We start from the raw sequence: 26,249 nt of genomic DNA on the forward strand, positions 1-26,249 counted from the left end.
GAAAGGCTGATGCGAGGATGCTCTCTATGATGGCAGTGTATAATTGCACCAGTATGTTCTGGGGAAGAGGGAATTTTACCAACTGCTGCAAAGTACATCCTTTGCCAAGCCTTTTTGTTAATGAAGGACAAACTGTATAGTTCTCCTGCATGAGGTCAAGTTAATTAACTAACATTTTGGAGACCAGTACACACGATTGAAGTCAAATGCATTCCAAAGTATTACTTTATGATAATTTACAATAATCTATTTATAGCGTCAAGGCTATTGCAAAGACATTGTGGTCATGAATTGATAGGTTCCCTATTAATCAAACTTGCTGATTGCAATGTTATAAGTAATAGTGAACTGAAGATGATAGTTCAGTACAATCCTTGAATTGTTGTATCACTATAAGACTGAGAAGGGTATACATTGTTAGGCGGAACTATATTATTTTGTTAGCATTATACCATATAATTTGCTAGTACAGTGTATGTTTACATTCTACTTATGTACAAAATGGCATTGGCCAAGACATGATATGAAGTTGGATGAATAATTACATCTTGAGCCATAGGTTTAAGCCTGGGAATCTAATTAACAGTTAGAGATCTGGAACAACAAAAAACATGAATCTCTGGCAAACATACTCTGCCTGGGTTAGGAGAGTTTGTCATGGGTTATCTTACATTTGTCCTTGTTAGATTACAATTAATTGTCTTTTGCAAACTCAGACATACAGCCTTCCATCATCAACTGACACAGAGCTATCAATAGGGATTCTGTGGAAAAAAAACCACAAACTAGTAACAGTAATAGTGATCATGAACTGAACCATTATAAAAGCCCATTTGATTCACAAAACCTTTCATGTAAAGGAAATTTTCTATCCCTACCCGGTCTGACCTGAATGTTATTACAGAGCTGCAGGAATATGATTAATTTTAACTGCCCTTTGAAATGGTCCAGCAAAACACTGAGTTCAAGGATAATTGGAAATGGACCACAAATACTGGCAGTGTCAGCAATTCCAACGTGTTGCAAAAACCACAAACAGCAGGCTGCATTTGATATTCTACCTAATCTTGAGAAATGTAGGTGATAAGTTTGAGACTGGAGAGTCAGGTGATCCACAACAAATAAATGGAGATGCCAGGATCAGAAAACAAAGAGCAACCCAAATTGATCCTGTGCTCTATCTTGAGCAAGTGTTTGGTATCCCAATGTACTGTTATCAGAGGGTAATTAATACTAGACAATTAGTTAAAATTCAGGAGCCTCAAGACATACACTCAACATTTTAGGAACAGATTCTTCCTCTCTGCCATCAGATTTCTGAACAGACAACGTACCAACCCATGAATAAAATCTCACTATTTTTGTTTGCTTTTTGTGCTACTGATATATTATTTTTTATTGTTGAAGATAACATTTTTAAAAATATACTACGGCTACTAGGGAAGATGCACACTTCCAATGAAGAGCTAGAAAATCTATAGACCTACCATTGATAAGCTTTCAATGGCTACAAAATTAGCAACGGCCAAACAAATCATATTAAAAATGATCTGATATTACTGATAGGTTACTAATGTATAATGCAATTATTGTACCTTCTCTTGTAAAATGTATGTAAAAAATAATATTACTAGACCATTGTCAAGATCTGGATTGTTGGCAGTTTCTACTTGCATTTCTTTAACATGGAACTCTCTTCATATGTGAGCTTAACCTTTAAGTGGACATCTTGTTTTACAAAAGAGATTTCCTGTAGTTGAATAGCAATGAATGATTTTAAAGAAGTCTAATTAGAAGAAGCAATCAATGTTCTTATAGAGGTAATGTACTTGATGACTTGAGGCCCTAGTCAGTTTCATTGATTGATTTCAAGCAGTGTACTTCTCATCGTGAACTGCACAATGTAGATTATCACTTAAACTTCCAATATAACAGAGCGGCAATTTCAGACCCATTAAGCACATACTTAAACTAGAAACTTATGATTGTTCCAAAACATTTCATTAATGGTATGAATAAAATTTGTTAAAGAAATAAATTCACAATGCTCTGTTTCTTTATCATATGAAGCATAAATGTACTCCCTTTTTCATCAAGAACCTACCTCTGACTTAAAATAATTAAAATACTGTGTTTTCACCACGTTTAAACAAAACAATTTCTAAACCACACAACCTTCTCATACAAAATATTTTGCCTCATCTCGCTCTTATTTTAAACAATAGCCCCAAGTTCCAAATTATCCCTGCATCCACTCAGGTTCTTCTATGATTCATTTTAGTCTCTTCTCAGTTTTCAACAACTCCAGAAGGTATAAGACTAGCTTGTCCAGCCTTTCTAATGGACATTTGCCCATCTGAAATATTAATTCAGCAAGTTTTTGTAGAACTACTCCCAGTATATTAACATCCTTTCTTAAATGATGTTTTAAGAAAAAGATGATATTCTGCTAGATTTTGTGGGTTTTTTGTCAGTTATGCACCAAGGCCCCTGGACCTCTGTACACTTTAGATTTATACAGTTTCTCATCATTTAGGTAGCATGCTTCCAGTTTAATTTTACTATCAAATGGAGAATTTCACATTTTTCTCATTGTACTCAACCAGCCAGATTTTTATCCCCACTTACTTAAAATATCTATATTTCTATGTAGCATCTTTTAGTCCTCTTTAAATTTTACTTCCTTGCACATTTTTACATGATCAGAAACTTGGCATTGACACCTTAGGAATCTCGTCCAAGTCACAATTTACAATTTCTTCTTTTTAATTGAGATTGCAGAACAGATCTCTGAGCTGCATGGTTCATTGCCTCTTCACAACCAGAAGAGGACCTGTTTAAGCCTACACTTTTTTCACTGTGTTGGCACTCTTACCAAAAGGCAATATGCAAGTGATACAGAGGAGGAAGATAATGATCGGTCCTTAGGGACTCCAAGGATTAAGACTCAGTGTTTTAAAAAGAAACTGAAGCCTGTTGGAAAAAAGAAGAAACATGTCTTCCTAATGTCTTTGCAGAGAAGATGGGACTTGATGAAATTGCAGAAACTGGGTTGCGGAACATTGGATAAACTTAAGACAAGATTGAAGATTCTGAAATGTTTATGTTGGAGGAAGAATGAGTAAGTAGGATTTAATCTATAAGAGTAGGGATACAAACAGCTTATACATAATGATGAAAGAACATGAGATGTTGGCAATTTAACATTTAATCTGCACCAAATGCACTGTTTTATATGTCACCAGCCTATCAGTGACATAACGTAAGGTCTTCTTGTCAACTGCTGTAACTAACGTTCAGGATTGAAGCCAGATGCATCTCTTAAAGGCAAGACATTATTTGTCTTTAACTTGCAGGAAGTCATGGAAGAATTTGTAAGCATTTATGAAATAAATGAAAACCAATCCTGGATTAGGAACCTTGATTCTTAGGTTCAGTAGTTTTCATCATAGCAGAAGTTGAAAGAAGGAAAGCGCTGATTAGAAGAGCAAAAATAGTGCAAGGAACATAGAAGAGTATTGTGAAAAAACAACTTCAAGGAGTAAAATGAAAAAAGATTAGTGAAAACAAGTATAGTTAATTATGGCCAAAAAATGGCAGAATTTATAACAATGGAAGTCCAATTAAGCAAATACTATATGCATAGCAAAGTGCACAGATAACATCCTTGAAATACTAGGGAACCAAGAGACTAAAGAAAAGGAAAGAAATAAAGGAATTTGGAATTAGTTTAAAAATGGCAACTGAGAAATTATTGGCATTGAAGGTGGATTTCCCCAAGATATTTGCATCCCAGAGCACAAAAAGATGTGGTCATGGAAATAACAGATGTGTTGGTTGTCATCTTAAAAAATCAGTAGATTATGGAGGTGTTTCTTCAGATTGAAGAGTGACAAATATAAACTAACAATCTCAAAATGAATTGAGAGAGCAATGAATTTGAATACAATCTGGTTAGTCTAACATCAGTAGTTTAGAAAATGCAACAGAAAAGTGATAGCAAGATATTTAGAAAATACCTGTGAGATTAGATAAAGTCAAAATGAATTTATGAAAAAGAAATCATGTTTGACAAATATACCAGAGCTTTTGAAGATGTAACTGGTAGAAATGATAAGGGAGTGACAGTGGTTGCAGAGTGTTTGGATTCTCAGTTTTTTTGATAAGTCTCACAAATATATATATATATATATTTATAGAAGAGTATTCATGAGAGTTTAAGATGGTAACTATTGATATTTACAACATTCTGTCATAGCTTGAAAGGATGGATGCAGGGGGAATATTTCTCCTGCCTGGGACTCCAGAACAAGGGATATCTCAGGATATGGTGTCAGATACTGAGATGAGCAGCAATTTTCTCACTCACAGAGAGATGAGCCTGCAGAATTGTCTAGAAGAAAGTGGAGATCAAATCACTAAGCATATTTAGGAAAAGTCAGATTTCTTTACTTAAAAAAGGCATCATGGGGTTATAGAGAAGAGATTGGGTATATGGTAATAAGTTACAAAATCAGGCATGTTTCTATTGTATGGCAGAGCAGATCTGAAGTGTCAAATATCCTAACACTGCCACTATTTTTCTGTTTTTTTCATGTTCAGGGGCCCAGGAACCCCTTAGGTTTCGACGAAAAGAGACATCTGACTCAGGGGCAGGTGTCAGGACTAATGCCATCCATGGCATCCCAGGAAATCCAGAAAATAATGAACATGTGTAATTTTTATTGAAGTAGTAGAAAGTGGTTGTTGTTACGTGTCTAGTGTGGTAGTGTAGTGGGTAGTGCTTGTCATTCTCAATTTCAGCTTCCACCACTGGCTAGCAGTCTTGTGAAAAGGAGAGCAGAATGTGTAAGCCTCTCCCTGGCAGTACATAGCCTCTCCAACAGCAAACCTCATGTAATACCTCCTCACTAGAGACACACAGTAACTGAACTCCTTTTGGACTCAGGCTGAAATACAGAGGATGCAGAGGAGGTCTGGCCCCTGCAAACATATCCAGGCATGTGGACACGTCCTAGTGCTCGTGAACTAGATCCCCAGCTATGGGTAAATAGTCCCACTGCCTTGTGGGCAGCCTCAGGAGAAACGAAGGTTATGGGAGTAAACCCAGACAGCAAATCCAGAGTGGAGCCCCTAAGGCAGCTGGACATCATTGAACATCCTTCTGGCAGCTCCTGCAGCCAAGCTGGTGCCAAACGCATTGTCTCATAAGCTTTCCTTTGGACTACAGTGGTGTAGCCGAGAGGGGAATCTTGACAACTGGACATCTCAGAATCTCCATACCTTCTGCCCAGGCTTGTGATGATGGTGTGAAGTAGTTATCTTTTTGACCTGCTGTAGAACTCTACAATGAGTTCGGAAAATCCAGAAATATGAAGAGTCATCACATTGAAGGAGTGATTTATATTTCCATATCAATACATCAGCACGATCTGTGATTTGTAGGCCACTCTATAGATATCCAGAGTGGCAAGTAATTTTTCCTTCTAGATCCCTTGCATTGCTGATGAAGTGTGGAAGAGACATGGCCCTCCATTTTCTGGATCGTGTATGATGTAGCCATAATGTGACTGCAGTGGGCATCAGGAAATGTGTAGAGTTTGATGAGGCCAATAATTAATTAATCTTTTATCCAATGCAAAATCAAGCTTCCTCACTTTTGTTCGAACTGCACCCATTGAGAAAAGTAGAGAAAATGTTTCAGCAACCTACATGTGCTTTGTAGTTGATGGGGAAACTTTACTAAGTAACGAGTTTGACTTTGTCACTGTAGAGTACACATTTTTAACATGGTTCTGCCATCACAATGAGTAAACCACGTCCAACGGTGCTTCTGGTTAAAATCACAATTTGATGAAAGGACGGCACTTGGAAATGGTAGTGCATCTGACGGGCAAAGGAAAAAGTAAACTCTTTATGAAGATGATGATTGAATCCAAGCACTCATACAGTACAATGTAATTTGCCTCTAATGCTAAGTGCCTTTGTTGGCAAAACATTGGCGGAGACATCACTTTGTCAGAGTACTTATTCAATGAAGTGATGTTCTCAGCTAACCACAGGAGAGATAGATGTGCCTTCCAGCTTATCTAGAGAAGTCATTTGATCTAGTTCATCCTCTTTCTCTGCTCCCTCTTATTCATCCCGTTCTTCCAGCTGCTTCACCAACTACAGATATATGAGATCCTACACTACATTCCTTGACCTGACTATACATCTATATCTCTGATGTTACCATGATAACGTTCTTATGTGAAATACCCACTGAAACTATAAAGAACAAAGAATGAAGGAATCAAATAAGTTTCCCTCATTCTATGTCAGTCTTCTGATGTTGGCCATATGATCTTTCAGGAATTGATAGACCTTTCTCTTTCATTATAAGTTAGGTTTTATCTGTGATTTGTCTTATTGGCATGAATGATGTTTATTGCAGATGAATCATCAGGAGTCCTCAGCTGGGCATATACACATCTTCATACTGTCTGATACTCAATTCTCAGAAAGAACTAAAGAATTTCCTGAGTGGAAAGGTTTCACAGCATTGCAAATGCTGTGGGGATTGTAAATTGTGAAATGTTGCAGACATTAGAATGAAGATAAAGCCTGCACTTGAGTATGCACCAAGAGATGAAATGATTGATGTGATCTCAAAGAGAAGAAAAGTTTTGGTGCTGTGCATTAAAGTATTTTGCCAAGGACAACTGGATAGCTATAAGGAATATTGCAAAAGGTTACTTGTGGAAATGTTGTTTAAGAAAATTAACCCAGTGCTGAGGGGAGGGGAGAGAAATGTGTTTGCTGCCTTGTTGAAGATGCTGAACTTCTTAAACCACTGTTCTGCAGTTCAAGGGTGGATGAGTTGACAATATCATTGCCAACTCCTTCACAAGGTACAAATCACCATTCAGGATGTACATCATGTTTTGAATTAATTGCTGTGCAGGTAGGTTTATCAAAAGTAATAAAATAATTAGAAAGGCATACAATGAAGTAATTTAAGAGAGAAATGAAAGCTAAGGCCTGTCTCAAGTATTACATATCTTTTAAAACATGCAAAAAATCATTAAGGTATAGAAGGGCTGCCTATTTTCCATAGTTTTCTATACTAATAAAGAAGAAGTAAAATAAGTTTTTCAGGACATTTAATTGGTGTTTGTTTTAATCCTATTTGGATAGAATATTGCAGAATATAAAAGGCAGAAATTGAAAGGTGGATTTGTACTCATGGATTTACACAAACAAACTGCAATATGATAAAGTTTTTCATAATTCAAATTTCAAATCTGTCAAAGTTGTGTTACACTCAATATTCAATTGTACTTATTGATGTTGTCTCACTTAAAATCTAAATTAATGTAATTTCATTCTTTATTTCTCCATTGTACTTGTTAAAGTCAAAACCATCAGCTATTGCTTCAGAATTTATATAAAATGCATATTATGTAAATGTTATTTAAAAAATGAACTGACACTTTCTTTTTATCATTTTACACAAATTCTATTTACATGCTTTCTAAATAAACCTTTTAAATTTTAAAATTGAATTTATTCCTTAGACATTTACGTTAATAATCAAATGTAATTTTCTGTGAGACATTTGATGCATCACAGAGAACTACATCAAGCATTTATTAATTCAACTTCAAGCAGACAATATTTCCTCCATTTGGAAATGTCAACTTGTATTAGCTCATTATGCACTTAAAACTACTCAAGAAAAATCTCGTGATAATAATGCCACAAACAGTGCATTATTTAATTATTTGATCTTTTGCAAGTTTTAATTAAAAATTACATGTTTTTGAAAAATAACCATCTTCATTCCTTAATGATTATATGGTTTTATAAAGTGATGCAAATTGGAGACTCCTGGCACTTGCAGTATTTAAAATGGCTATTGGATCAAAAATTACATTTATCAAAATCTGTTCATGTTCCAACAGTGAGTTGCTAGATGAGAATAGATGGGAACAAAGTTGGTGTGGAGGCTTTAAGGACGCTGATTCCATCTCAAAGTCATCATATCAAGTTATTGTAGGTAAGGATGTTGAAAAATTGTTTGTAAAATAGAACATAGAGCATAGAACACTACAGCACAGTACAGGCCTTGAACCCTCCATATTGTGCCAACTATTTATCCGACTCTAAGATCAATTTAAACCTTCTTTCCTATATGGTCTCCATTTTCTTATCACTTATATGCCTATCTAGGAGTTTCTTAAATACCCCCAATGCATCTGCTTCTACCACCCCGACGGGGCATCCCATGCACTCACCACTCTCTGTGTAAAAAAAAATCTTACCACTGATATACCCCCCATACTTTCCTCCAATCATCTTAAAAGTATGCCCCCCCCCCCCACCCAGTATTAGCCACTTCCACCCTGGGAAAAAGTCCAGGCTAGCCACTCAGTCTACACCTCTCATCATCTTGTACACGTCAATCAAGACACCTCCCATCCTCCTTCGCACCAAGGAGAAAAGGCCTAGCTTGCTCAACCTATCCTCATAATGCATACTCTCTAATGCAGGAAGCATTGTGGTAAATCTGCTCTGCACCCTCTCTAAAGCTTTTACATCCTTTCTGTCATTGTTAGTACTCTTATTTCAGGGAGACTAGGAGACACTCACATGAATGTTTTCATTGCCTTTAATACAGCTGAGGTGAAATCAGTTGCTGTATCCTGCAAATGAGATTAAATTTTCATAGACTGGATTCAATGACTTCTAATATGCTGGAAAGTGGTGGGGGGAGGGTCCAAATGCATAGCTACTGATTACTATAAAACAAAATAAGTCATAACAAGCTCTTGAAAAGGCAAACTGTGATACAAGTGTTTAAAATCATAATATTTTATCTTCTGGATCTGACAGTTTGCAACACCTAGTTCAATTAATACATCGTATTACATTTTGCACTTATCCTAATACAATTGGACATATCTACCTCAGAAGGTACCACTACAATGATCTGGAAGTGTCTGCAGAATCTTCAAATTAGTGCCAGCAACTTGGCACTGGTAAAATTGTATTAGAAGTGTAGAGTTTAAAGAACAATACAAAACCATTTTGTATTAACAATGCAGGAAGAAGTCACAGTGATGAAACTAGAAAGATATACTATATCTTTGGAAAACCTTGGGCCATCCTCCTTCAAGATTCCCTTACTCATAATTATATTTGCCCTATTAATCTAAACTGAAGACTCAGCTTAAAATACATCTGCTAACTCTACTTCACCAAGTAACCTGCTTTTGAACAATACAATCTATTGCAGCATCTGGTACAGGGCCGCACCAGGTAATACGCTTCATTGCCTTTGGGTCTGAAGGTGACTGTGGTCCTGAATCTCTATATCTCGCTGTCGTCCCTGCCTGAAAGATGTGATTTACTCCATTTGTAGTATGTTTTAGTATAAAATATGTCATGTAAATGCTTCTCAGCTACTCAAATGATTTCATTTTCAATCTCATAAACTTAGCAAAGCATGAAGGTCAACACTAAGATCATTGTCTCCCCTTGACTTTGGGACTGTCTGCTACAGTGCTTTAAAATAGAAAGTTCCAGGATTTATTCTCAGCATCGATGAAGGAGTCCCAATGATTTTCCAAAAATACAATTATTCATCAAATTTGAAACTACACAATGCAGGATATTCATATTGTAAACATAGGATATTTATAATATTTGCTCTGTCAACACAGTATCATTTTTCCATTCTTAATCTGTCTGACAGAGGTAGGTTGAAAGGATATTTCCCAGAACTCAATCCCTCAGCTTCGAGTGGTGTGAGGAGCCTAAACTGTGACCCATTCTTACAGATGCACCAAATTCCCATGTTGCCTTCAACACAGAATCTCGTGCCTTGGAGTGTAGTAGATTGTATTTGTTTACAGACTTGATCATTTTGAGCTGTTAACAAAGAAGACCAGCGAGGCACATTTAAACTAATAAGGATGCAGAAAAAATTCTCAAGGATTTTGCCAGGACTGAAGGGCTTGAGTTATAAAGAGAGATTGGATAGGCTAACTTTGTTTCCCCTGAAGCTGAGATGAAGAAATATGACGTTATGAGGGCATAGGCAGGCTAGATAGCCAGAGACACACAAGACTCTACAAATGGTGGAAATCTTGAAAACACCCACAAAATCCTGGAGGAACTCAGCAGGTCAGGTGGCATCTATAAACACAAGAGATGGAAATCTTGAACAATACGCATGCACATAATGCTGGAGGAACTGAGTAAGGCATGAAGCATCTATGGAGTGGAATAAACAACAGATGTTTTGGGGCCAAGAGGGCATAAGCCAGAATAAAAAAGGTAGGGGGAGGTGGCAGAGCGCCAGCTGGCAGATAATAGGTGAGCTGCAGTGAGAAGATGGCGTAAGTCGGTGGAGTTGTGAGAGGGAAATGGAGTGAGAAGCTGTAAGGTGAGAGGTGGAACAGGCAAAGGGCTGAACAAGAAGGAACCTGAATGGAGAGAACAGTGCACCATGAAGATGATGAGCCAAGGAAAGGTGATGAGTAGGTCATGAGGGGAGAGGGACAAAAGGGGTGAAGGAGCCACAAGGATGAGGGAACTCAAAGGGGACTGGTTACCAGAAGTTAGAAATTGATGTTGATACCGTCAAGTTGGGGACTATCAAGTCAGAGTATGAAGTAACTCTTCCAACTTGCTTCTGGCTTCATTGTAGCAGCAGAAGAAGCCATGGAGAGACATGTTGCTGTGGGAGGCAGAATCGAAATTTTTGTGTGCTTAGCCAGAGTCTGTTTCTCTTGGGAGGGGTGTCTAAAACTAGATGACATTGTTTTAAAGTGCGAGAGAGAAGGATTAGATGGGCTCTGATGGGAAAAAATTTCACACCAAGCTTAACTGTCACAGAAGGTGATAGAGGCAGAAACAGTACCAGAAGTACCTGGACATGTACTTGAATGAGCAAGGTGTGGAATTAATGGAGACAAATGGGATTACTACAGGCAGGCATGATGGATAGTATTCATGAAATGGGCCAAAGGGCCTGTCTCTCCACTGTATGATTCTAAGCTTTGGTCAAGTGTGTCTTTCCATCTCCAGTTATTAATTGTTTTAGTGCAGAGGTTCCCAACCTGGGGTCCTTGGTTAATGGTAAGATTCCATGGCATAAAAGAAAGATTGGGAATCCCTGTTTTATTGTGTCACCCTGAAAGCTGCCTGTTTCTGGGGTTCTGTTTTATGGGATGAAACTCAGCAAAGGACATTGTATTTTATTTTGGCCTTCTTGGTAAGTACACACTCCTGGAGGAAGAGGAGAAGGACTGCATGTTCAACAAATCAAACTCTAACTCCATATAAATGAGTATTTCTCACTAACAGCCAAGCAAATATCATGCTTGTTTGAATGTTCTGGTGAAGAGAAATTTTGCCCGTGGATCTACCTATTTCGACAGGGCCTCAGGGATACTATGTGCTACATCACAAGAAAATCTGCAGATGCTGGAAATCCAAGGCAACACATACAAAATGCTGGAGGAACTCAGCAGGTCAGGCAGTATCTATGGAAAAGAGTAAACAGTGGACAGGTAGGGCTGAGAACCTTCATCAGGAAGTCCTTTTCCATAGATGCTGCCTGGCTGACTGAGTTCCTCCCGCACTTTGACTGCACGTTATATGCTACCACTGCCTGATTGTTTTGTTGTTAAATACACTTTTCTGCACAAACTTTTCTCTGAGGAAAATTTCCCACTGAGTGGAACTTTCCATGGCAAAATGACCAAATCTATCCCTTGCAGTATCAGGGACAGGTAAAACCTCAGTATTTGGTGATATTTGATCCTGCATACACAGAACCAAATTGCAGGTTTATAGAGTAACATATACTGAAAATGCAGCCATATTAGGTACATCTACTTTTAGTTTCTCTGGAGGTTTGTACATTACATCTCTATAGATGTAATCTCCCAGTGAAATAGACAATGGCTTGAGTCACTGCCATAGCGCAGGAATGGGGTTCAGGCCAGAATCAGTATCATGTACAATAATACCAAGGAAATCTTTCACCTGATGGCCAGGTTTTTCCCACATTCCTGGTTTCCATTTCCCCTTGGTTCTGCCCTCCACCCATTCTAGGTACATGTCCTCTCTCTTCCAAACCATCCTCCCAACACCTTCAGGTTAATCATGGGCCTTTTGCTGTTACAACTGACTCTGGCCCACAAGGTTGCAGATGCTCAGCAGTGCAGGGGGTACAGGCAAAAGGTGGCAGTATCATCTATGTACAGGCATACTTTAATTTGAGTGCCTCTGTTGGCTGGGATAATTATCCTTTTTATGCTTGTGTCCTTCCTGGTGGATTCAGTAAATGGCTTAATGCAAAGCACGTACAAGACAGAAGAGTAATTAACACAAAAGGTTGGAGGAACTCAGCAGATCAGGCAGCATCTATGGAGAGGAATAAAGAGAGGACATTCCAGCTTGAGATCCTTCATCTGGACTGGAAAGGAACGGCATGCAAACTGCTACTTTATCTATTGTCTTTCCCTGTGTAGTTTCCATGGGGCAGTATCAGAATGTCCCACACTCACAAAGTATTTATTCTTATACTGAAATTTGTCCTCTACTGTGCCTATTGTCTTGTTTATTAATTATTTATTATTAATTAATTATTGTACTGCCCTGCACTGTTTTGTGCACTTTATGTAGTCCTGTGTAGGTCTGTAGTCTAGTGTAGTTTTTGTGTTGCTTTACGTAGTCTAGTGTAGCTTTGAATTGTCTCACATAGTCTAGTGTACTTTTGTGTTGTTCCATATAGCACCAGGGTCCTGGAAAAATGTTGTTTCATCTTTACAATGTACTGTACCAGCCGTTTATGGTCGAAATGACAATAAAAACCGACTTGACTTGACTTGACTTGCATTAGTTGGAAGTTAAATTGTATGTAGGTTTTACTTCCTGAAGAATGATGCTTAGTTTAGTTCATCTGTAATTATGCTATCCATAATGTCATAACTCCAGAATGATCCCGAACAGGGCAATTATGCATCCCTTAAACCTTATTTTGGACGCCATGCCCATCATGCATATGTGAGATACAGTATGCTGTCATAAGCCTTCTCCTGGTCCAAGCTGACTAGGTAAGGATTCATTTCCCCCCCTCCCCCCACCATCTGTCCCTTTCTGCCACACTAGGTGATCATGTCCCTGTCTAGATCGAGAATGACAGAGATCTCTCTGTTGGGTATAGTGCTTTTTTGCCCTGGGTGAATCAGATCAGGGATAGCCTCAGACATCTACATTTAATAGTGAGTTAGCTCCAATTTTTGACCATCTGTCTCCCACTTCTCTTGTCCGTGAGAGTGAAAATGCTCTCACTCATGGATTTGACCTGCTGCCAGCTATCAGCATCGTGTATCTACTTACAATACGTTCATGTCCACCCAGTTTGCAGAATCAGGGTCATCTCATCACTAATGCATTTTTTATTTTCCTTAAATAAACAGGCTGATCTAGTTATCTTGTGTTGAGTAAATGGCTACTCTAGCCTTTTGACTTTGTTGTCATATTAAGAGGAAGAAGGTGGGAAATTCTGGGAAGCTGTGTGATATCTGAAGTGGACAGGCAAGCAGAGAAGAATTGTGGATGCTTAATGTAACTGGTTGTAGGACCATTACTGAAACATCTTCTTCCTTAGTACTTATATTTTTCCCAAATCAGGATAGTATAAGATTAGGAGTGGAATCTGCAGTTGGTGGTGTTCCTATTTGATAGTACCTTTGTCCTCGATAGGCGTGGTGGTCAGAGTTTTAGAAGGTATTTAGAGGTTATACAGACTGAAGCCAAGGTGAACAAGTAATGCAGGGAACAAGTACCTGGAGTGCTAATCAAGCAGAATGCTTTCTCCTGAAGGATAATAAAAATACAAACCCCATTTCCAGAAAAGTTGGGATATTTTCCAAAATGCAATAAAAACAAAAATCTGTGATATGTTAATTCACATGAACCTTTATTTAACTGACAAAAGTACAAAGAAAAGATTTTCAATAATTTTACTGACCAACTTAATTGTATTTTGTAAATATACACAAATTTAGAATTTGATGGCTGCAACACACTCAACAAAAGTTGGGACAGAGTTAAAATAAGATTGAAAAGTGCACAGAATATTCAAGTAACACCGGTTTGGAAGACTCCACATTAAGCAGGCTAATTGGTAGCAGGTGAGGTATCATGACGGGGTATAAAAGTAGCGTCCATCAAAGGCTCAGTCTTTGCAAGCAAGGATGTGTCGTGGCTCACCCCTTTTTGCCAAAATTCGTGAGAGAATTGTTAGTCAGTTCAAAAAGAAAATTTCCCAACACAAGATTGCAGAGAATTTAGGTCTTTCAACATCTACAGTACATAATAATGTGAAAAGATTCAGAGAATTCAGAGACATCTCAGTGCATAAAGGGCAAGGTCGGAAACCACTGTTGAATACGCGTGATCTTCGAGCCCTCAGGCGGCACTGCCTAAGAAACCGTCATGCTACTGTGACAATTATAGCCACCTGGGCTCGGGAGTACTTCGGAAAACCATTGTCACTTAACACACACAGTCCATCGCTGCATCCAGAAATGCAACTTGAAACTGTATTGTGCAAGGAGGAAGCCATACATCAACTCTATGCCGAAACGGCGGTGAGTTCTCTGGGCCCGAGCTCATCTCAGGTGGACCGAAAGACTGTGGAACCGTGTGCTGTGGTCAGATGAGTCCACATTTCAGCTAGTTTTCGGAAAAAAACGGGCGTTGAGTTCTCCATGCCAAAGATGAAAATGACCATTCTGATTGTTATCAGCAAAAGGTGCAAAAGCCAGCATCTGTGATGGTATGGGGGTGCATCAGTACCCACAGCATGTGTGAGTTGCATGTATGTGAAGGTACCATTGACTCTGAGGTGTATATTAGGATTTTAGAGAGACATATGTTGCCAAAAAGGCGACGTCTCTTCCCGGGACGTCCATGCTTATTTCAGCAGGACAATGCCAGACCACATTCTACACGGGCTACAACAGCGTGGCTTTGTAGACACAGAGTGTGTGTGCTTGACTGGCCTGCTGCCAGTCCAGATCTATCTCCTATTGAAAATGTATGGTGCATCATGAAGAGGAGAATCAGACAACAGAGACCACGGACTGTTGAGCAGCTGAAGTCTTATATCAAGCAAGAATGGACAAAATGTCCAATTGCAAATCTACTACAATTAATATCCTCAGTTCCAAAATGATTAAAAAGTGTTATTAAAAGGAAAGGTAATGTAACACAATGGTAAACATGCCTCTGTCCCAACTTTTGTTGAGTGTGTTGCAGCCATCAAATTCTAAATTTGTGTATATTTACAAAATACAATTAAGTTGGTCAGTAAAACTATTGAAAATCTTTTCTTTGTACTTTGGTCAGTTAAATAAAGGTTCATGTGAATTAACATATCACAGATTTTTGTTTTTATTGCATTTTGGAAAATATCCCAACTTTTCTGGAAATGGGGTTTGTATTTCAAATGCTGAAAATCTCAAAAAAAAGCTGTCATTACTTCTGGCTGAAGATGACTTGTCAGATATTTTGTTCCTAAAACTTAACTCTATTGTTCTGCCTGTCCTGCAGATTATTCCTAGCATTTTCTAGTTGATATTATCCTTCTTCAGTTTTATTCAAATTGCACTCATTCAGGCAGGTGGAAAATTAATATAATCCATACTTAAGGACCGCATAAATAAAAGATTTAGTAAAATATCCACAAATTGACCCAGCTAAGTATTAATTTTGTATCATAGCTACCAGCAAAAGTAGTCTCAGAATGTCATTTAACTATTTATGAATTATTTCCAGCTCTATTAGTTATCATCAGTAATTCCCCTTCCTTTTTTACTGATTTTCTAAATGGAAGGGGAATGGCAAAGGATATGGCTTTGTATATTGCTTTAGTCTTGCTTTTTGCAACCAAATCTGTGGCAAATTAACTAAATGTTTTAGTGCTCCATTGCTCCTTCATTGAAATTTACATCTGTTAAAACTCTGTTGTTATTTCAATGATAAACTTCCTAATTTCCTCTGCAGCAATAAAATCAACTTACGTTGCTTATCATTACTACATCATGCTTCTATCTAAACACAATTGCTTAGAAATTGGATCCACTTGCTCTTGTTTTTTTAGTGCAAATTATAAATAAATGCTGCTTCAGTTATTTTTGCAAGCAAGTGACCATTTAGTAGTGCAAACTTACCCATTAAAAATTGAATTGGGTACTGGATTGTGATTTACCTTAGCATGGTTAGTGTTTTTCTATATTCATTCAAGGATGTGATGACTTCATCAACACACATGATTCTCATCTCAGCCTTACAGAAAATGGATCAATAATTTGCAACCTGAATCTTTGCTTTTAACCCCACCCTTTATAAAACAAAGAGCAACTCCACAGCAATTTGACAAGGAGATGTGAATGAAAGGATGCCCCCTCCCTCAGCATATTGATATATACATGTCTCCATCTGTTTATCTCAGTTTTAATGCTTTACGTCATTTCTTGGTCTCACAGTAGCCAGGCCCATTATGTATGCCATTAATGATAAAAGCACTGACTTGAACGAAGCTGCATTATGTTTGGCAGAGCAAAATGAGCAACCAACTTGGCAAAGGGATTAGAAGTGGCATTGTCAAATGCTTCTTGGTAACAGCTAGGGTATCATTAATTCAGACATCTGTTGTCTGGTTCAGCATGACATGGTCAAATAGATTTCACATCAGATTTCCATGGAGACCCTGAAGATTTTCCAGACAACATGATCAGGGATATGACTACCTACACTAAGCATACCAAATGCAAAATGATTATTACCAAGGATCTGGTGTCAATTCAGAAGAACCAAGGCCACACTTGCAATGAGTTTGGTGATTGAAGAAATCCAACATCATGCAGTTATGTTTGCTTGACAGGAAATAGATTCTAGACTGAGCCTGGCATGGTAGTGGGAGCTAACAGAATGAGCCACAATTTGCTTTTCTGACATTGTGACACTTTGGCAGCACGGCATCTTTCTTTGCACTCTCTACATCCCAGCTCCAGGACTTTAAGAACAGTTTCAGGACACAGAAAAGGTTATTGGCAGTCTACCCTCACTGCAGGGCGTATATATGTCCAGCCAAAAAAGTGGTCAGGATAAATCATTGCAGACACTACCCACCTAGCAAACTGCTTTTTCCAAAAGCTCCCTTCTGGAAAGTGCTATAGGGCTATTAAAACAAAAATCTGCATGCCATTTTAAAAGTTTCTTTCCCCAGGCAGCTAATCTGATTAACTATTCTAGTTAAAACCCCCCACCTCTTTCTATTTATTACTTCAGTCACAACACTGCACTGTAAACACTTTAATCCAAGTTTTAATAATGCTGTTTACATTGTAAATACATGCTGGTATTTTTGCACATTTTATTCCATACCAGAACTTCCAACTTTATTTTTGTATAATTCATTTTTCCATATAATTGTTCCATGCTGTAATTTTTTGTTGTATGTACTGTAGTGCCAACACACCACAGCAATTTCCTACAACATATAAATGAAGTTGATCCTTGAACATAGGAGAAGCACTATGAAGAGTGAAGACTGTAACTCCAGGAAACTGACAGCAGAATCATTTTTACCTAGATCCAGAAACTCAGGTGCTAAGGACACTGGATAACAATTTTTTTCAGAAATGTTGCTTGTTGTGGTGATGATAGACCACTTGAATCTGAACACAAATATAATTTCAGGCTACTTGTATCACATAGGAATTAGGAGAAACAAGAAGTGAACTTTAATTGAATACAATGTGTTTAATTGCATAATGGTGCTGAGGCTTTTCAGAAGTCCCACTAACCTAAAAGTGTTTTTTTGATGATTTTTGTTTGTACTCAATATCTGAGGCTTCTTGATTAAGTGTCCAATAATAATCAGCCAACATTGATGGATTCCAGTTGCTCAGATACTATTTCTCCTTCACTGCAATGTCCTGGTGAAAACATGCACCATGCTCGTCACTGACAGCATCAAGATTTGCAGGGAACAAGTCTAACCAAGAATGCAGAAAACGAGTCTTCGGTGACACGTTGTACTTCATGGTTTTGTACGCGTGAAGTATGTTGCCAACCAGTTGCACATCCTTAAATGCCTTCCATGCAATTTTATCTAGTCCCACGAGAAGTTCTTTGAATTGCCTATCGTTGATAACCTGTTAGATTTGCGGATCAACAAAAATGCCTTCCTTGATCTTGGCATCAGTTGTTCAGGGAAACATCTGTCTCAAATATTGAAATCCTTCATGGTTTTTGGCCTGGTGACAGCAGATTCCTTCATCCATGCAGCCTTGAACCCAGTAATTCTGCTTTTGCCTTTGACAAACTCAAATCTCTGACCAAGTCATTTATCTCAGATTGAGTTATCAGATGAGGAACACTCGATATAAAGGGTTCAAAATCTGTATCAGTATCAGTGTCATTTTCCATTCCTGGCTCTGGCATCATGGCACCTTCATCTGACTCTATGTCTCCTCTAAATTCTAGGTCTCCAGTGGCTTCAGTAATGGAAAACTATCATCATGTGCCACAGGTCTCACAGCTGAAGGGAAATTGAGGTACTCAATGGATTTCTTGCTTTTAGTAGAGAAACCAGACACTCTGGTCAGACAGAGTAGCAGTCTGTCACATGATCCTTCTGGTCTTGCCATGCCATCAGGCCAGCAAATGGCATTGACTTCAGAATACCTCCGAGCAAAGCTCTAAGATCAACAGTGCATGTTGCGCAACAAATGTGAGGAGCCCAGGCTTTGTCCTGGTCACCAATTTACACCAAAAGTGAAGATGATTGGCTTTATTAATAAGAGGAGTCATGCTTTGTCTTTGAAATTTAAGTGTATATTTCCCACAAATGTAATAGAAAGTATCACAGCTGTTGCAAAATTGGCGAGACATTTTACTATTACAAATACTTCTGAAAATGCAATTACTTTACTATAATCAGTGCAGACAATATGCTTTGCCTGTAGAGCATGTATATCAACATAATTGTAACTGATATACATGAAATGCACTGCATAGAATGGTGTGTTCATGATGCTTTTTATAGTCTTTCTAAAATCTGCCCTGCCATACTTTTACTCTAGCTGGTACAAGTCTAGAGTTTCCTCATTAGCCAACACACCTATTTCAAGTACAACTCTGGTAGTCTACGTCTGAATATTTCCTGTGCATTCCTTAATAAAGCACAGCTTAACAAGATCTCATCCATCATTAAGGACCCTCATCAACTAGGTCATGCCTTGTTTTCATTGTTACCATCTGGAAGGAGGTACTGAAGTGTGAAGGCACACACTCAATGATTCAGGAACAACTCCTTCCACTCTGCAATCTGATTTCTGAATGGACATTGAACCCACAAACACTACCTCACTATTTTTTAAATTTCCATTTTTGCACTCCTATTTAATATATATACGTACTGTAATACACGTTCTTTCTCTCTACTAGTATGTATTGCTTTGCACTGTTGCTGCAAAGTCTACAAATTTCATGACATATGCTGATGATATTAAAACTGATTCTGACAGTACTGTTCAGATGCTGTTTCACCAATGCTCTCTGTAACTGAAGTGTTACTACCCTACTTTTGCACTGAGTTCCCTTCACAGTAAACAATGACATTCTGTTACCCTTCCTGATTACTGGCTGTATCTGTATACCAGGCTTCTGTAAATTATTTACTCAGACACTTTGATTCCACTGCATTTCAGAACTTAGTAAATTCTATGTACTTGCAAAATATGCTTCCTTTTTTATTTATTTCTGCCAAAAATGGGCATTTCCTCGATATCTCAAATGATGCTCCATTTCACCAGATATTTGGCACTTAAATGATATTCCTCCCACTCACTTAACCTACATTTACACCTTTGTAGTCTCCATATGTCTTCATCACCAGCTACTTCGTAACAATTTTTTAAAATGGATGTAATAAGGAGTAATCATCAGGCTTTATCAGACTTTGGTCAGACCATATTTGGAGTATTGTGAGCAGTTTTGGTCTCTATATCTAAGATAGAATACTCTGGCATTGGAGAGGGTTGAGAGGAGGTTTACGAGAATGATTCCAGGAATGAAAGTGTTAATGTATAAGAATCGTTTCAATGTTCTGAGCCTGTATTCGCTGGAATTTAGAAGAATGAGGGAGATGCCATTGAATATTGAAAGGTCTAGACTGAGTGGATATAAAGAGGATGTTTCCAATGTTAGGAGAGTCCATGACCACAAGGCATGGCCTCAGAATAGAAGAATGGCCCTTTTAAACAGAGATGAGGAGGAATTTCTTTTGCTAGATGGTGGTGTATCTGTGGAATTCATTGTGCTGGACTGCCGAAGAAGCCAAGTCATTGGGTATATTTAAGCTGAAGTTTGATAGGTTCCTGATTAGTAAGGGCGTCAAACTCCTCAGGGAGAAGGCAGGAAAATGGCAATGCGAGGAAAAATATATCAGCCATAATTGAATGTTAGAGCATACTTGAGGGGTTGAATTGCATAGTTTGACTCTTGTGTCTTATGCTCTTAATGCTTTATGGACTTAGTATGTTTTAATTGAAAAAGAAGGGGAGTTATACACAGCAGAAATATATGCTACCAGCACATGATCTGTGTGATGATCTCAAGAAGAAACGTGACCACAAGCAGTAAAGAGTCCCCTTCCTTCATGTTATCCCTCCTCTCTTGTGTAGCCTTCCAGGCTGCTGTATCATTCTCAATGGCTCTCCACATGGCTTTGGATCACCTAGACAATACAAACACCTACATCAGGATGCTGTTCATCGACTATAGCTTAGCATATAATACTATCATTCCCACAATCCTGATTGAGAAGTTACAGAACCTGGGCCTCTATGTCTCCCTTTGCAATTGAATCGTGGACTTCCTAACCAGAAGACCACAATTTGTGCAGATTATGATAACATATCCTCCTCGCTGACGATCAACACTGGCACACCTCAGGGGTGTGTGCTTAGCCCACTGCTCTACTCTCTGTATACACGTGACTGTGTGGCTAGGCATAGCTCAAATACCATCTACTGTATAAATTTGTTGATGATACAGCCATTGTTGGTAGTATCACAGGTGGTAACAAGAGGGCGTACAGCAGTGAGATATGCCAACTAATGGAGTGGTGCCGCAGCAACAACCTGGCACTCAGGTCAGTAAGATGAAAGAGCTGATTGTGGACTTCAGGAAGGGTAAAATGAAGGAACACATACCAATCCTTATGGAGGGATCAGAAGTGGAGAGAGTGAGCAGCTTCAAGTTCCTGGTGTCAAGATCTCTGAGGATCTAACCTGATCCCAACAGATCGATGTAGTTATAAAGAAGGCAAGACAGTGGCTATACATTATTAGGAGTTAGAAGAGATTTGGCATGTCAATAAATACACACAAAAGCGTCTATAGTTGTTCCGTGGAGAGCATTCTGACAGGCTGCATCACTGTCTGGTATAGAAGCTGCAGAAGGCTGTAAATCTAGTCGGCTCCATCTTGGGCACTAGCCTACAAAGTGCCCAGGACATCTTCAGGGAGCGGCGTCTCAGAAAGGCAGCGTCCATTATTAAGGACCTCCAGCACCCAGGGCATGCCCTTTTCTCACTGTTACCATCAGGTAGGAGATACAGAAGCCTGAAGGCACACAGTCAGCGATTCAGGAACAGCTTCTTCCCCTCCGATTCCTAAATGGACATTGAATCTATGGATACTACCTCACTTTTTAAAAATATATTTCTGTTTCTGTGCGTTTTTTAATCTATTCAATATAAGTAATTGATATACTTGTTCATTTAACATTATTATTTTTTATTTTATTTTTTTCTGCTAGATTATGTATTGTATTGAACTGCTGCTGCTAAGTTAACTAATTTCACGTCACGTGCCGTTGATAATAAACCTGATTCTGTTTCTGATTCAATGAATTCTGTGGCCTTAAGATTTCTTTTTCTTCAACGATGTTAGGAAACCAAGAAGAATAACAATCTCAGTGTTTTTTTTTATTTCCATCAGATTCTTTTAAAATTTTCAACTTGCACGTGGGATTTGAACTCACTTTATTTGACATATTCTCCACAGAATTATCGTCTTTACTTCCCAAATTCAAGTCTCAGGCGTTAGTCCTGGGAAATAACCAACCCGCTACCGTAGTCACTAGAGGCATTGGACGTTTCACTGTGAATATGCTTTGAAATCGTTCAGTAAATACTTAATGTTGTTCCTAGCTTTGGTGCCATTCACTTATTTAATGCTAATATTAACAAACCGGTTCATCAGTAATTTAAAGAAATTCCATTTGTACACATTTTGGTCCGGGGTTGTGGATATCGATTATTGTTCCACGACACATACGGACGCGGGTTCAAAACCTACCGTTTATCGGGAAGAAACAGAAGAGAAACTGTATTTTATTTGTTTTATGTCATCTTTAAGTTGTATTAATAGGACGCCCTCTCCAGTCAAATGCAACAAAGGACCAGGTTATATTTTACCTTTCTCTTCCTACAACCTCTAATTTATGCAAATCTCTGCATTATCAATCTAAAACCTGCAGTAAATAAAGATGATTCGTTCTCTAAACTTCACATCTCGTAGAAGCTCACGTTACCAGTTGTAATAAGGGACACTTTCCGAGTGAATACCAACTGAAATCGTGGCGCCACCCTATACACCAGTTCAGGAGACTAACCACTGAATCACTAGCAACTACTTTAACGGATGATCTCGCTATTTCGAAAGGCCTGAACCGGATTCTCCAACAACGGTTGAATATCAGAAGGGTAGAATTGAACTTGTTGGCAGCTTGAATGCTTTCGCTAGGAATATATATGTGTATATATATAAAGCGGAATTTATGCTTCTCGGCATCCTTGTCGAATTAATCCTTGGAAAGGAAGGTGTAAAACACGTCGTGTTGGGTGGGTCCGATCCGCAAGAAAGTGCAAAAATGTTTGGATACACGGGGCTGTGAATGTTGCGCCGGCGTAGTATTGAGGGTGTGCGCCTGTTGAATTCTTGCCCGGCTCTGTGTGAAACAAAAGGGTGGAACGCCTGTGCAGAGTCGGTGATGCAGCCCCGTTAATCGAGCGGGGAAGGAGGAGGAGGAGCAGGAACTGGAGCAGCGGTGAGCAGCTGAGAGTCGACTCCATCCTCTTAGGAGCCGAACCCAGCCCGAGCAGAAGCAGGAAGTTTTTTTGTGCCCAACCCCCTCCCCACCACCACACCCTCCCCTCCCCCCTCACCCCTTCCCCTCCCCCCCACCCCAGGCACTGTTAAAAAGAGCGCGTTTCCCCGGAAGTGAGTGCCAGTCTAGGAGGGGGGCTGTCGCCTGTTCAAACATGGCTGCAAAGTCGGACGGGACGGGAGTGACGGCGTTCGCCTCCTCGCAGAATTTAGGTCAACGCCCAGCCGAGAGCGAGGAGAGGAGCCCGGCGGCGGCCCTTGGAGCCCCGGTGCCGGGCGAGCAGGACTCCAGCTGCTGCCACAGCTCGTGTGTGCACTCGGTGATCCGCCAGCGCCAGGAGTACTCGCTGGCCGACTGCTGCTGGGTGTTGGGTGCGCTGCTTGTCTTCTTCTCGGACGGGGCCACCGACGTCTGGCTGGCCGTGGACTATTACTTCCAAGGGGACTTCTGGTGGTTCGGGCTGACGCTTATTTTTGTGGTGGTGCCTTCTCTGGTGGTGCAGGTGTTGAGTTTCAGGTGGTTCGTCTATGACTATTCGAGCGGTAGCGGCGCCCGTGCCCGGACGGCAGCGGGAGGTGAAGCTGCCGCCACCGAGGAGGCAGCCGATCATTTCAGCACCAAGGAGAGCGAAGCGAAGCAGCGCCGGGATGCAGTCGCTTCGCCTTGTTGCCGGTTGTGTATGTGGTTCTTCCAGTCTCTCGTTCACATCCTGCAGCTCGGACAGGTCTGGAGGTAAAACTGCAACACTCGGTTTAAACCAGCTAGTTTAATACACCACTCCATTGCAACCATATAATTCAATTTTGCTATTTTGAATCCAAATTGACAACTTGCAATTCAGGGTTTGGGGTGTTATTCACTGGGGGGGGGGGGGGGGTGTTGCAATCCACATTTAATGAATACGTTGTGGATGCCATGTGTTAATCTTTGAGCTAGGAGATCTTAGATTAATCTGATTTCGTCTATTAAAAGGTAGTAAACAAAGGATTTTTGAAGGAATTAATTTTTCCTATGTGAGCTCATGTCTGCAATTATCTTCAAAATATGTTTTTTTGAGATATTCATATATTTGGGCTGCTCATGTATCAGTATTAGTAACCGTTTTTCTCTACCGGTAACCGTGCAGACTGTCTTTGAATTAAGCGTGACAGAGAGGTAAACTGATAAAAATAGAGCTGCAACTTCACAATATTATCATAGCTTGTTAAAAAGGGGTTCATTACTGATTTAAAACATAGTGATTTGAAAATGCCAATTCTAGAATTTCTTCTGATTTACAAGAAAAGGCTATTTCCTCCTCCTAGCCTCTACCAGAATAGGCGTTTTAATAGGCATTAGGTGAAAACTTGAGTTTTTTTAGTTGCATTTAAAAAAAAAAAAATCATTGACCTCCTAATTTCCAAAGAATCCAAAGGATTTACACTGGTGAGGTAAATCAGGAACATGTGTGCTCTAGGGAGAGCCATGATAAAATATATAATAAATTAGATTTTTGCTAACTACTCTGCAAGAATAAATTTGAATAGGAAACTAGTCTTGAGATGTCTTTTCATAATGAGTATTGATAAGTACTTCAATTAATGTAAAAGTTAATTATTTTTGCATGCACACTAATCAAGTTTGTATTGGATGATACCTCACCCTACCTTTATTTTTGGTAATTCATATTTTATACTTCTCAGTTTGGAGCTCAATAGCTGAGTTAACTTAAGTGCCAACACATAATACAAAATAGGAAGTATCTTACCCATCTAGTAGGCTCTTCAGATGATGAATTTGGAAACTAAGTACCATATTGAAGTTGCATAATTTGCAGATGCTGATGAGTAAATTTCCTGCTGTTTCTTTCTCATTCTATAATGTGTGAACAAGTATGCCTTCCTGTTTACAGAATCTTTCCAAATAAAGGATGGATCAAAATCTTCCTTATAAATTTTCAAAACAATATCTAAAATACAGTTGCAGTATTTCATGTTTTTTTTACTTTGGATAATTGGAAATTGGATTCCATAATTCCAACACAATGTAATTATCTTTTGTAGTTTAATTTGTTATCCCATAAATTAAAAATGTATTCTATGTTACAAATACCTCAACCACATTGATGGATTATTGGGTTAAGATTAATATGGAAATATTGGACTGAATTAGCTGCTTAAACAGATGTTATCCTGAGTAAACTTAAAATAAAAGTTTGTGACCATGGTTGGATACCAGTATATTTAGATTATTAATCTGCTTTCCTTAGTGCAGATCAAAATATTATTTTCTGACACTGGACCAGATTGTTTGAAGAATGAATGACACTCCATTTGCATTTAAATGCCATGAAAATATTATTACTGATCTTATTTTGTACAGAATATTAATTTTTTGCTTTCTAAGGAAATGCATTTATAATTTTATCAAGTGAGTGTAAGTGGATGCTCTGTATATGATAGTAAGTGTTTTAAGAATACACCATACTGAAAAAGCCATTATTATTGTTCAGTTTGACATATACAAAGCAGATGAATGTAATGGAAACTTTAGAGCCTTTGGAGTTTATTCAGTCCTATATACAAACATAGTCCAACTTCATTGTAGATTGTTAGAGTTATATTCAGGGTGGGACCTGGGATAAATTTAAGCATAAATACATAAAAGAAGTTCGTGCATTTGGCACTGACCATCTCAGTGAGAATCTGTAGAAGTTTGAGGAATTGGAAACGGACAACAATGGAAATGTAAGAAGGATATGGTAATGGATAGATGGTTAAGACAGAAAAGAGTATTTTTTAGGATGCCTAGTCTGCCTGCATGTGATCTCAAAGTGTTCAACCACAAAACCTCATGGTCAAAATGGAATTGAATTTTAAGGATATCTTCAAGGCAGAATGATGACTAAATTTGAAGGCATTCTGATCTTGTAAGGAAACCATAATTTGAGGCCATAATCTCCATTCAGTTTGCCAACAGTGTTGGGGAATGAATTGCTTTGGGAGAAAATATATCAAATT

At 38.8% G+C, this 26,249-nt stretch overlaps 1 protein-coding gene across 1 annotated transcript in view; it reads left to right on the forward strand.

Annotated features, from left to right (window-relative positions):
• The first annotated feature begins 23,386 nt into the window (after window positions 1-23,386).
• xkr7b (XK, Kell blood group complex subunit-related family, member 7b) overlaps window positions 23,387-26,249 on the forward strand; it is a 243,030-nt gene continuing 240,167 nt past the window's right edge. The window contains exon 1 of the mRNA XM_073061859.1: window positions 23,387-23,982. Coding sequence (XP_072917960.1) covers window positions 23,405-23,982 — 578 coding nt within the window. The 5' untranslated portion in view covers window positions 23,387-23,404. The remainder of the gene's footprint in view (window positions 23,983-26,249) is intronic.

This window comes from Hemitrygon akajei, chromosome 11 (assembly GCF_048418815.1).
Source record: "Hemitrygon akajei chromosome 11, sHemAka1.3, whole genome shotgun sequence".
In the NCBI taxonomy this organism is placed as follows: Eukaryota; Metazoa; Chordata; class Chondrichthyes; order Myliobatiformes; family Dasyatidae; genus Hemitrygon; species Hemitrygon akajei.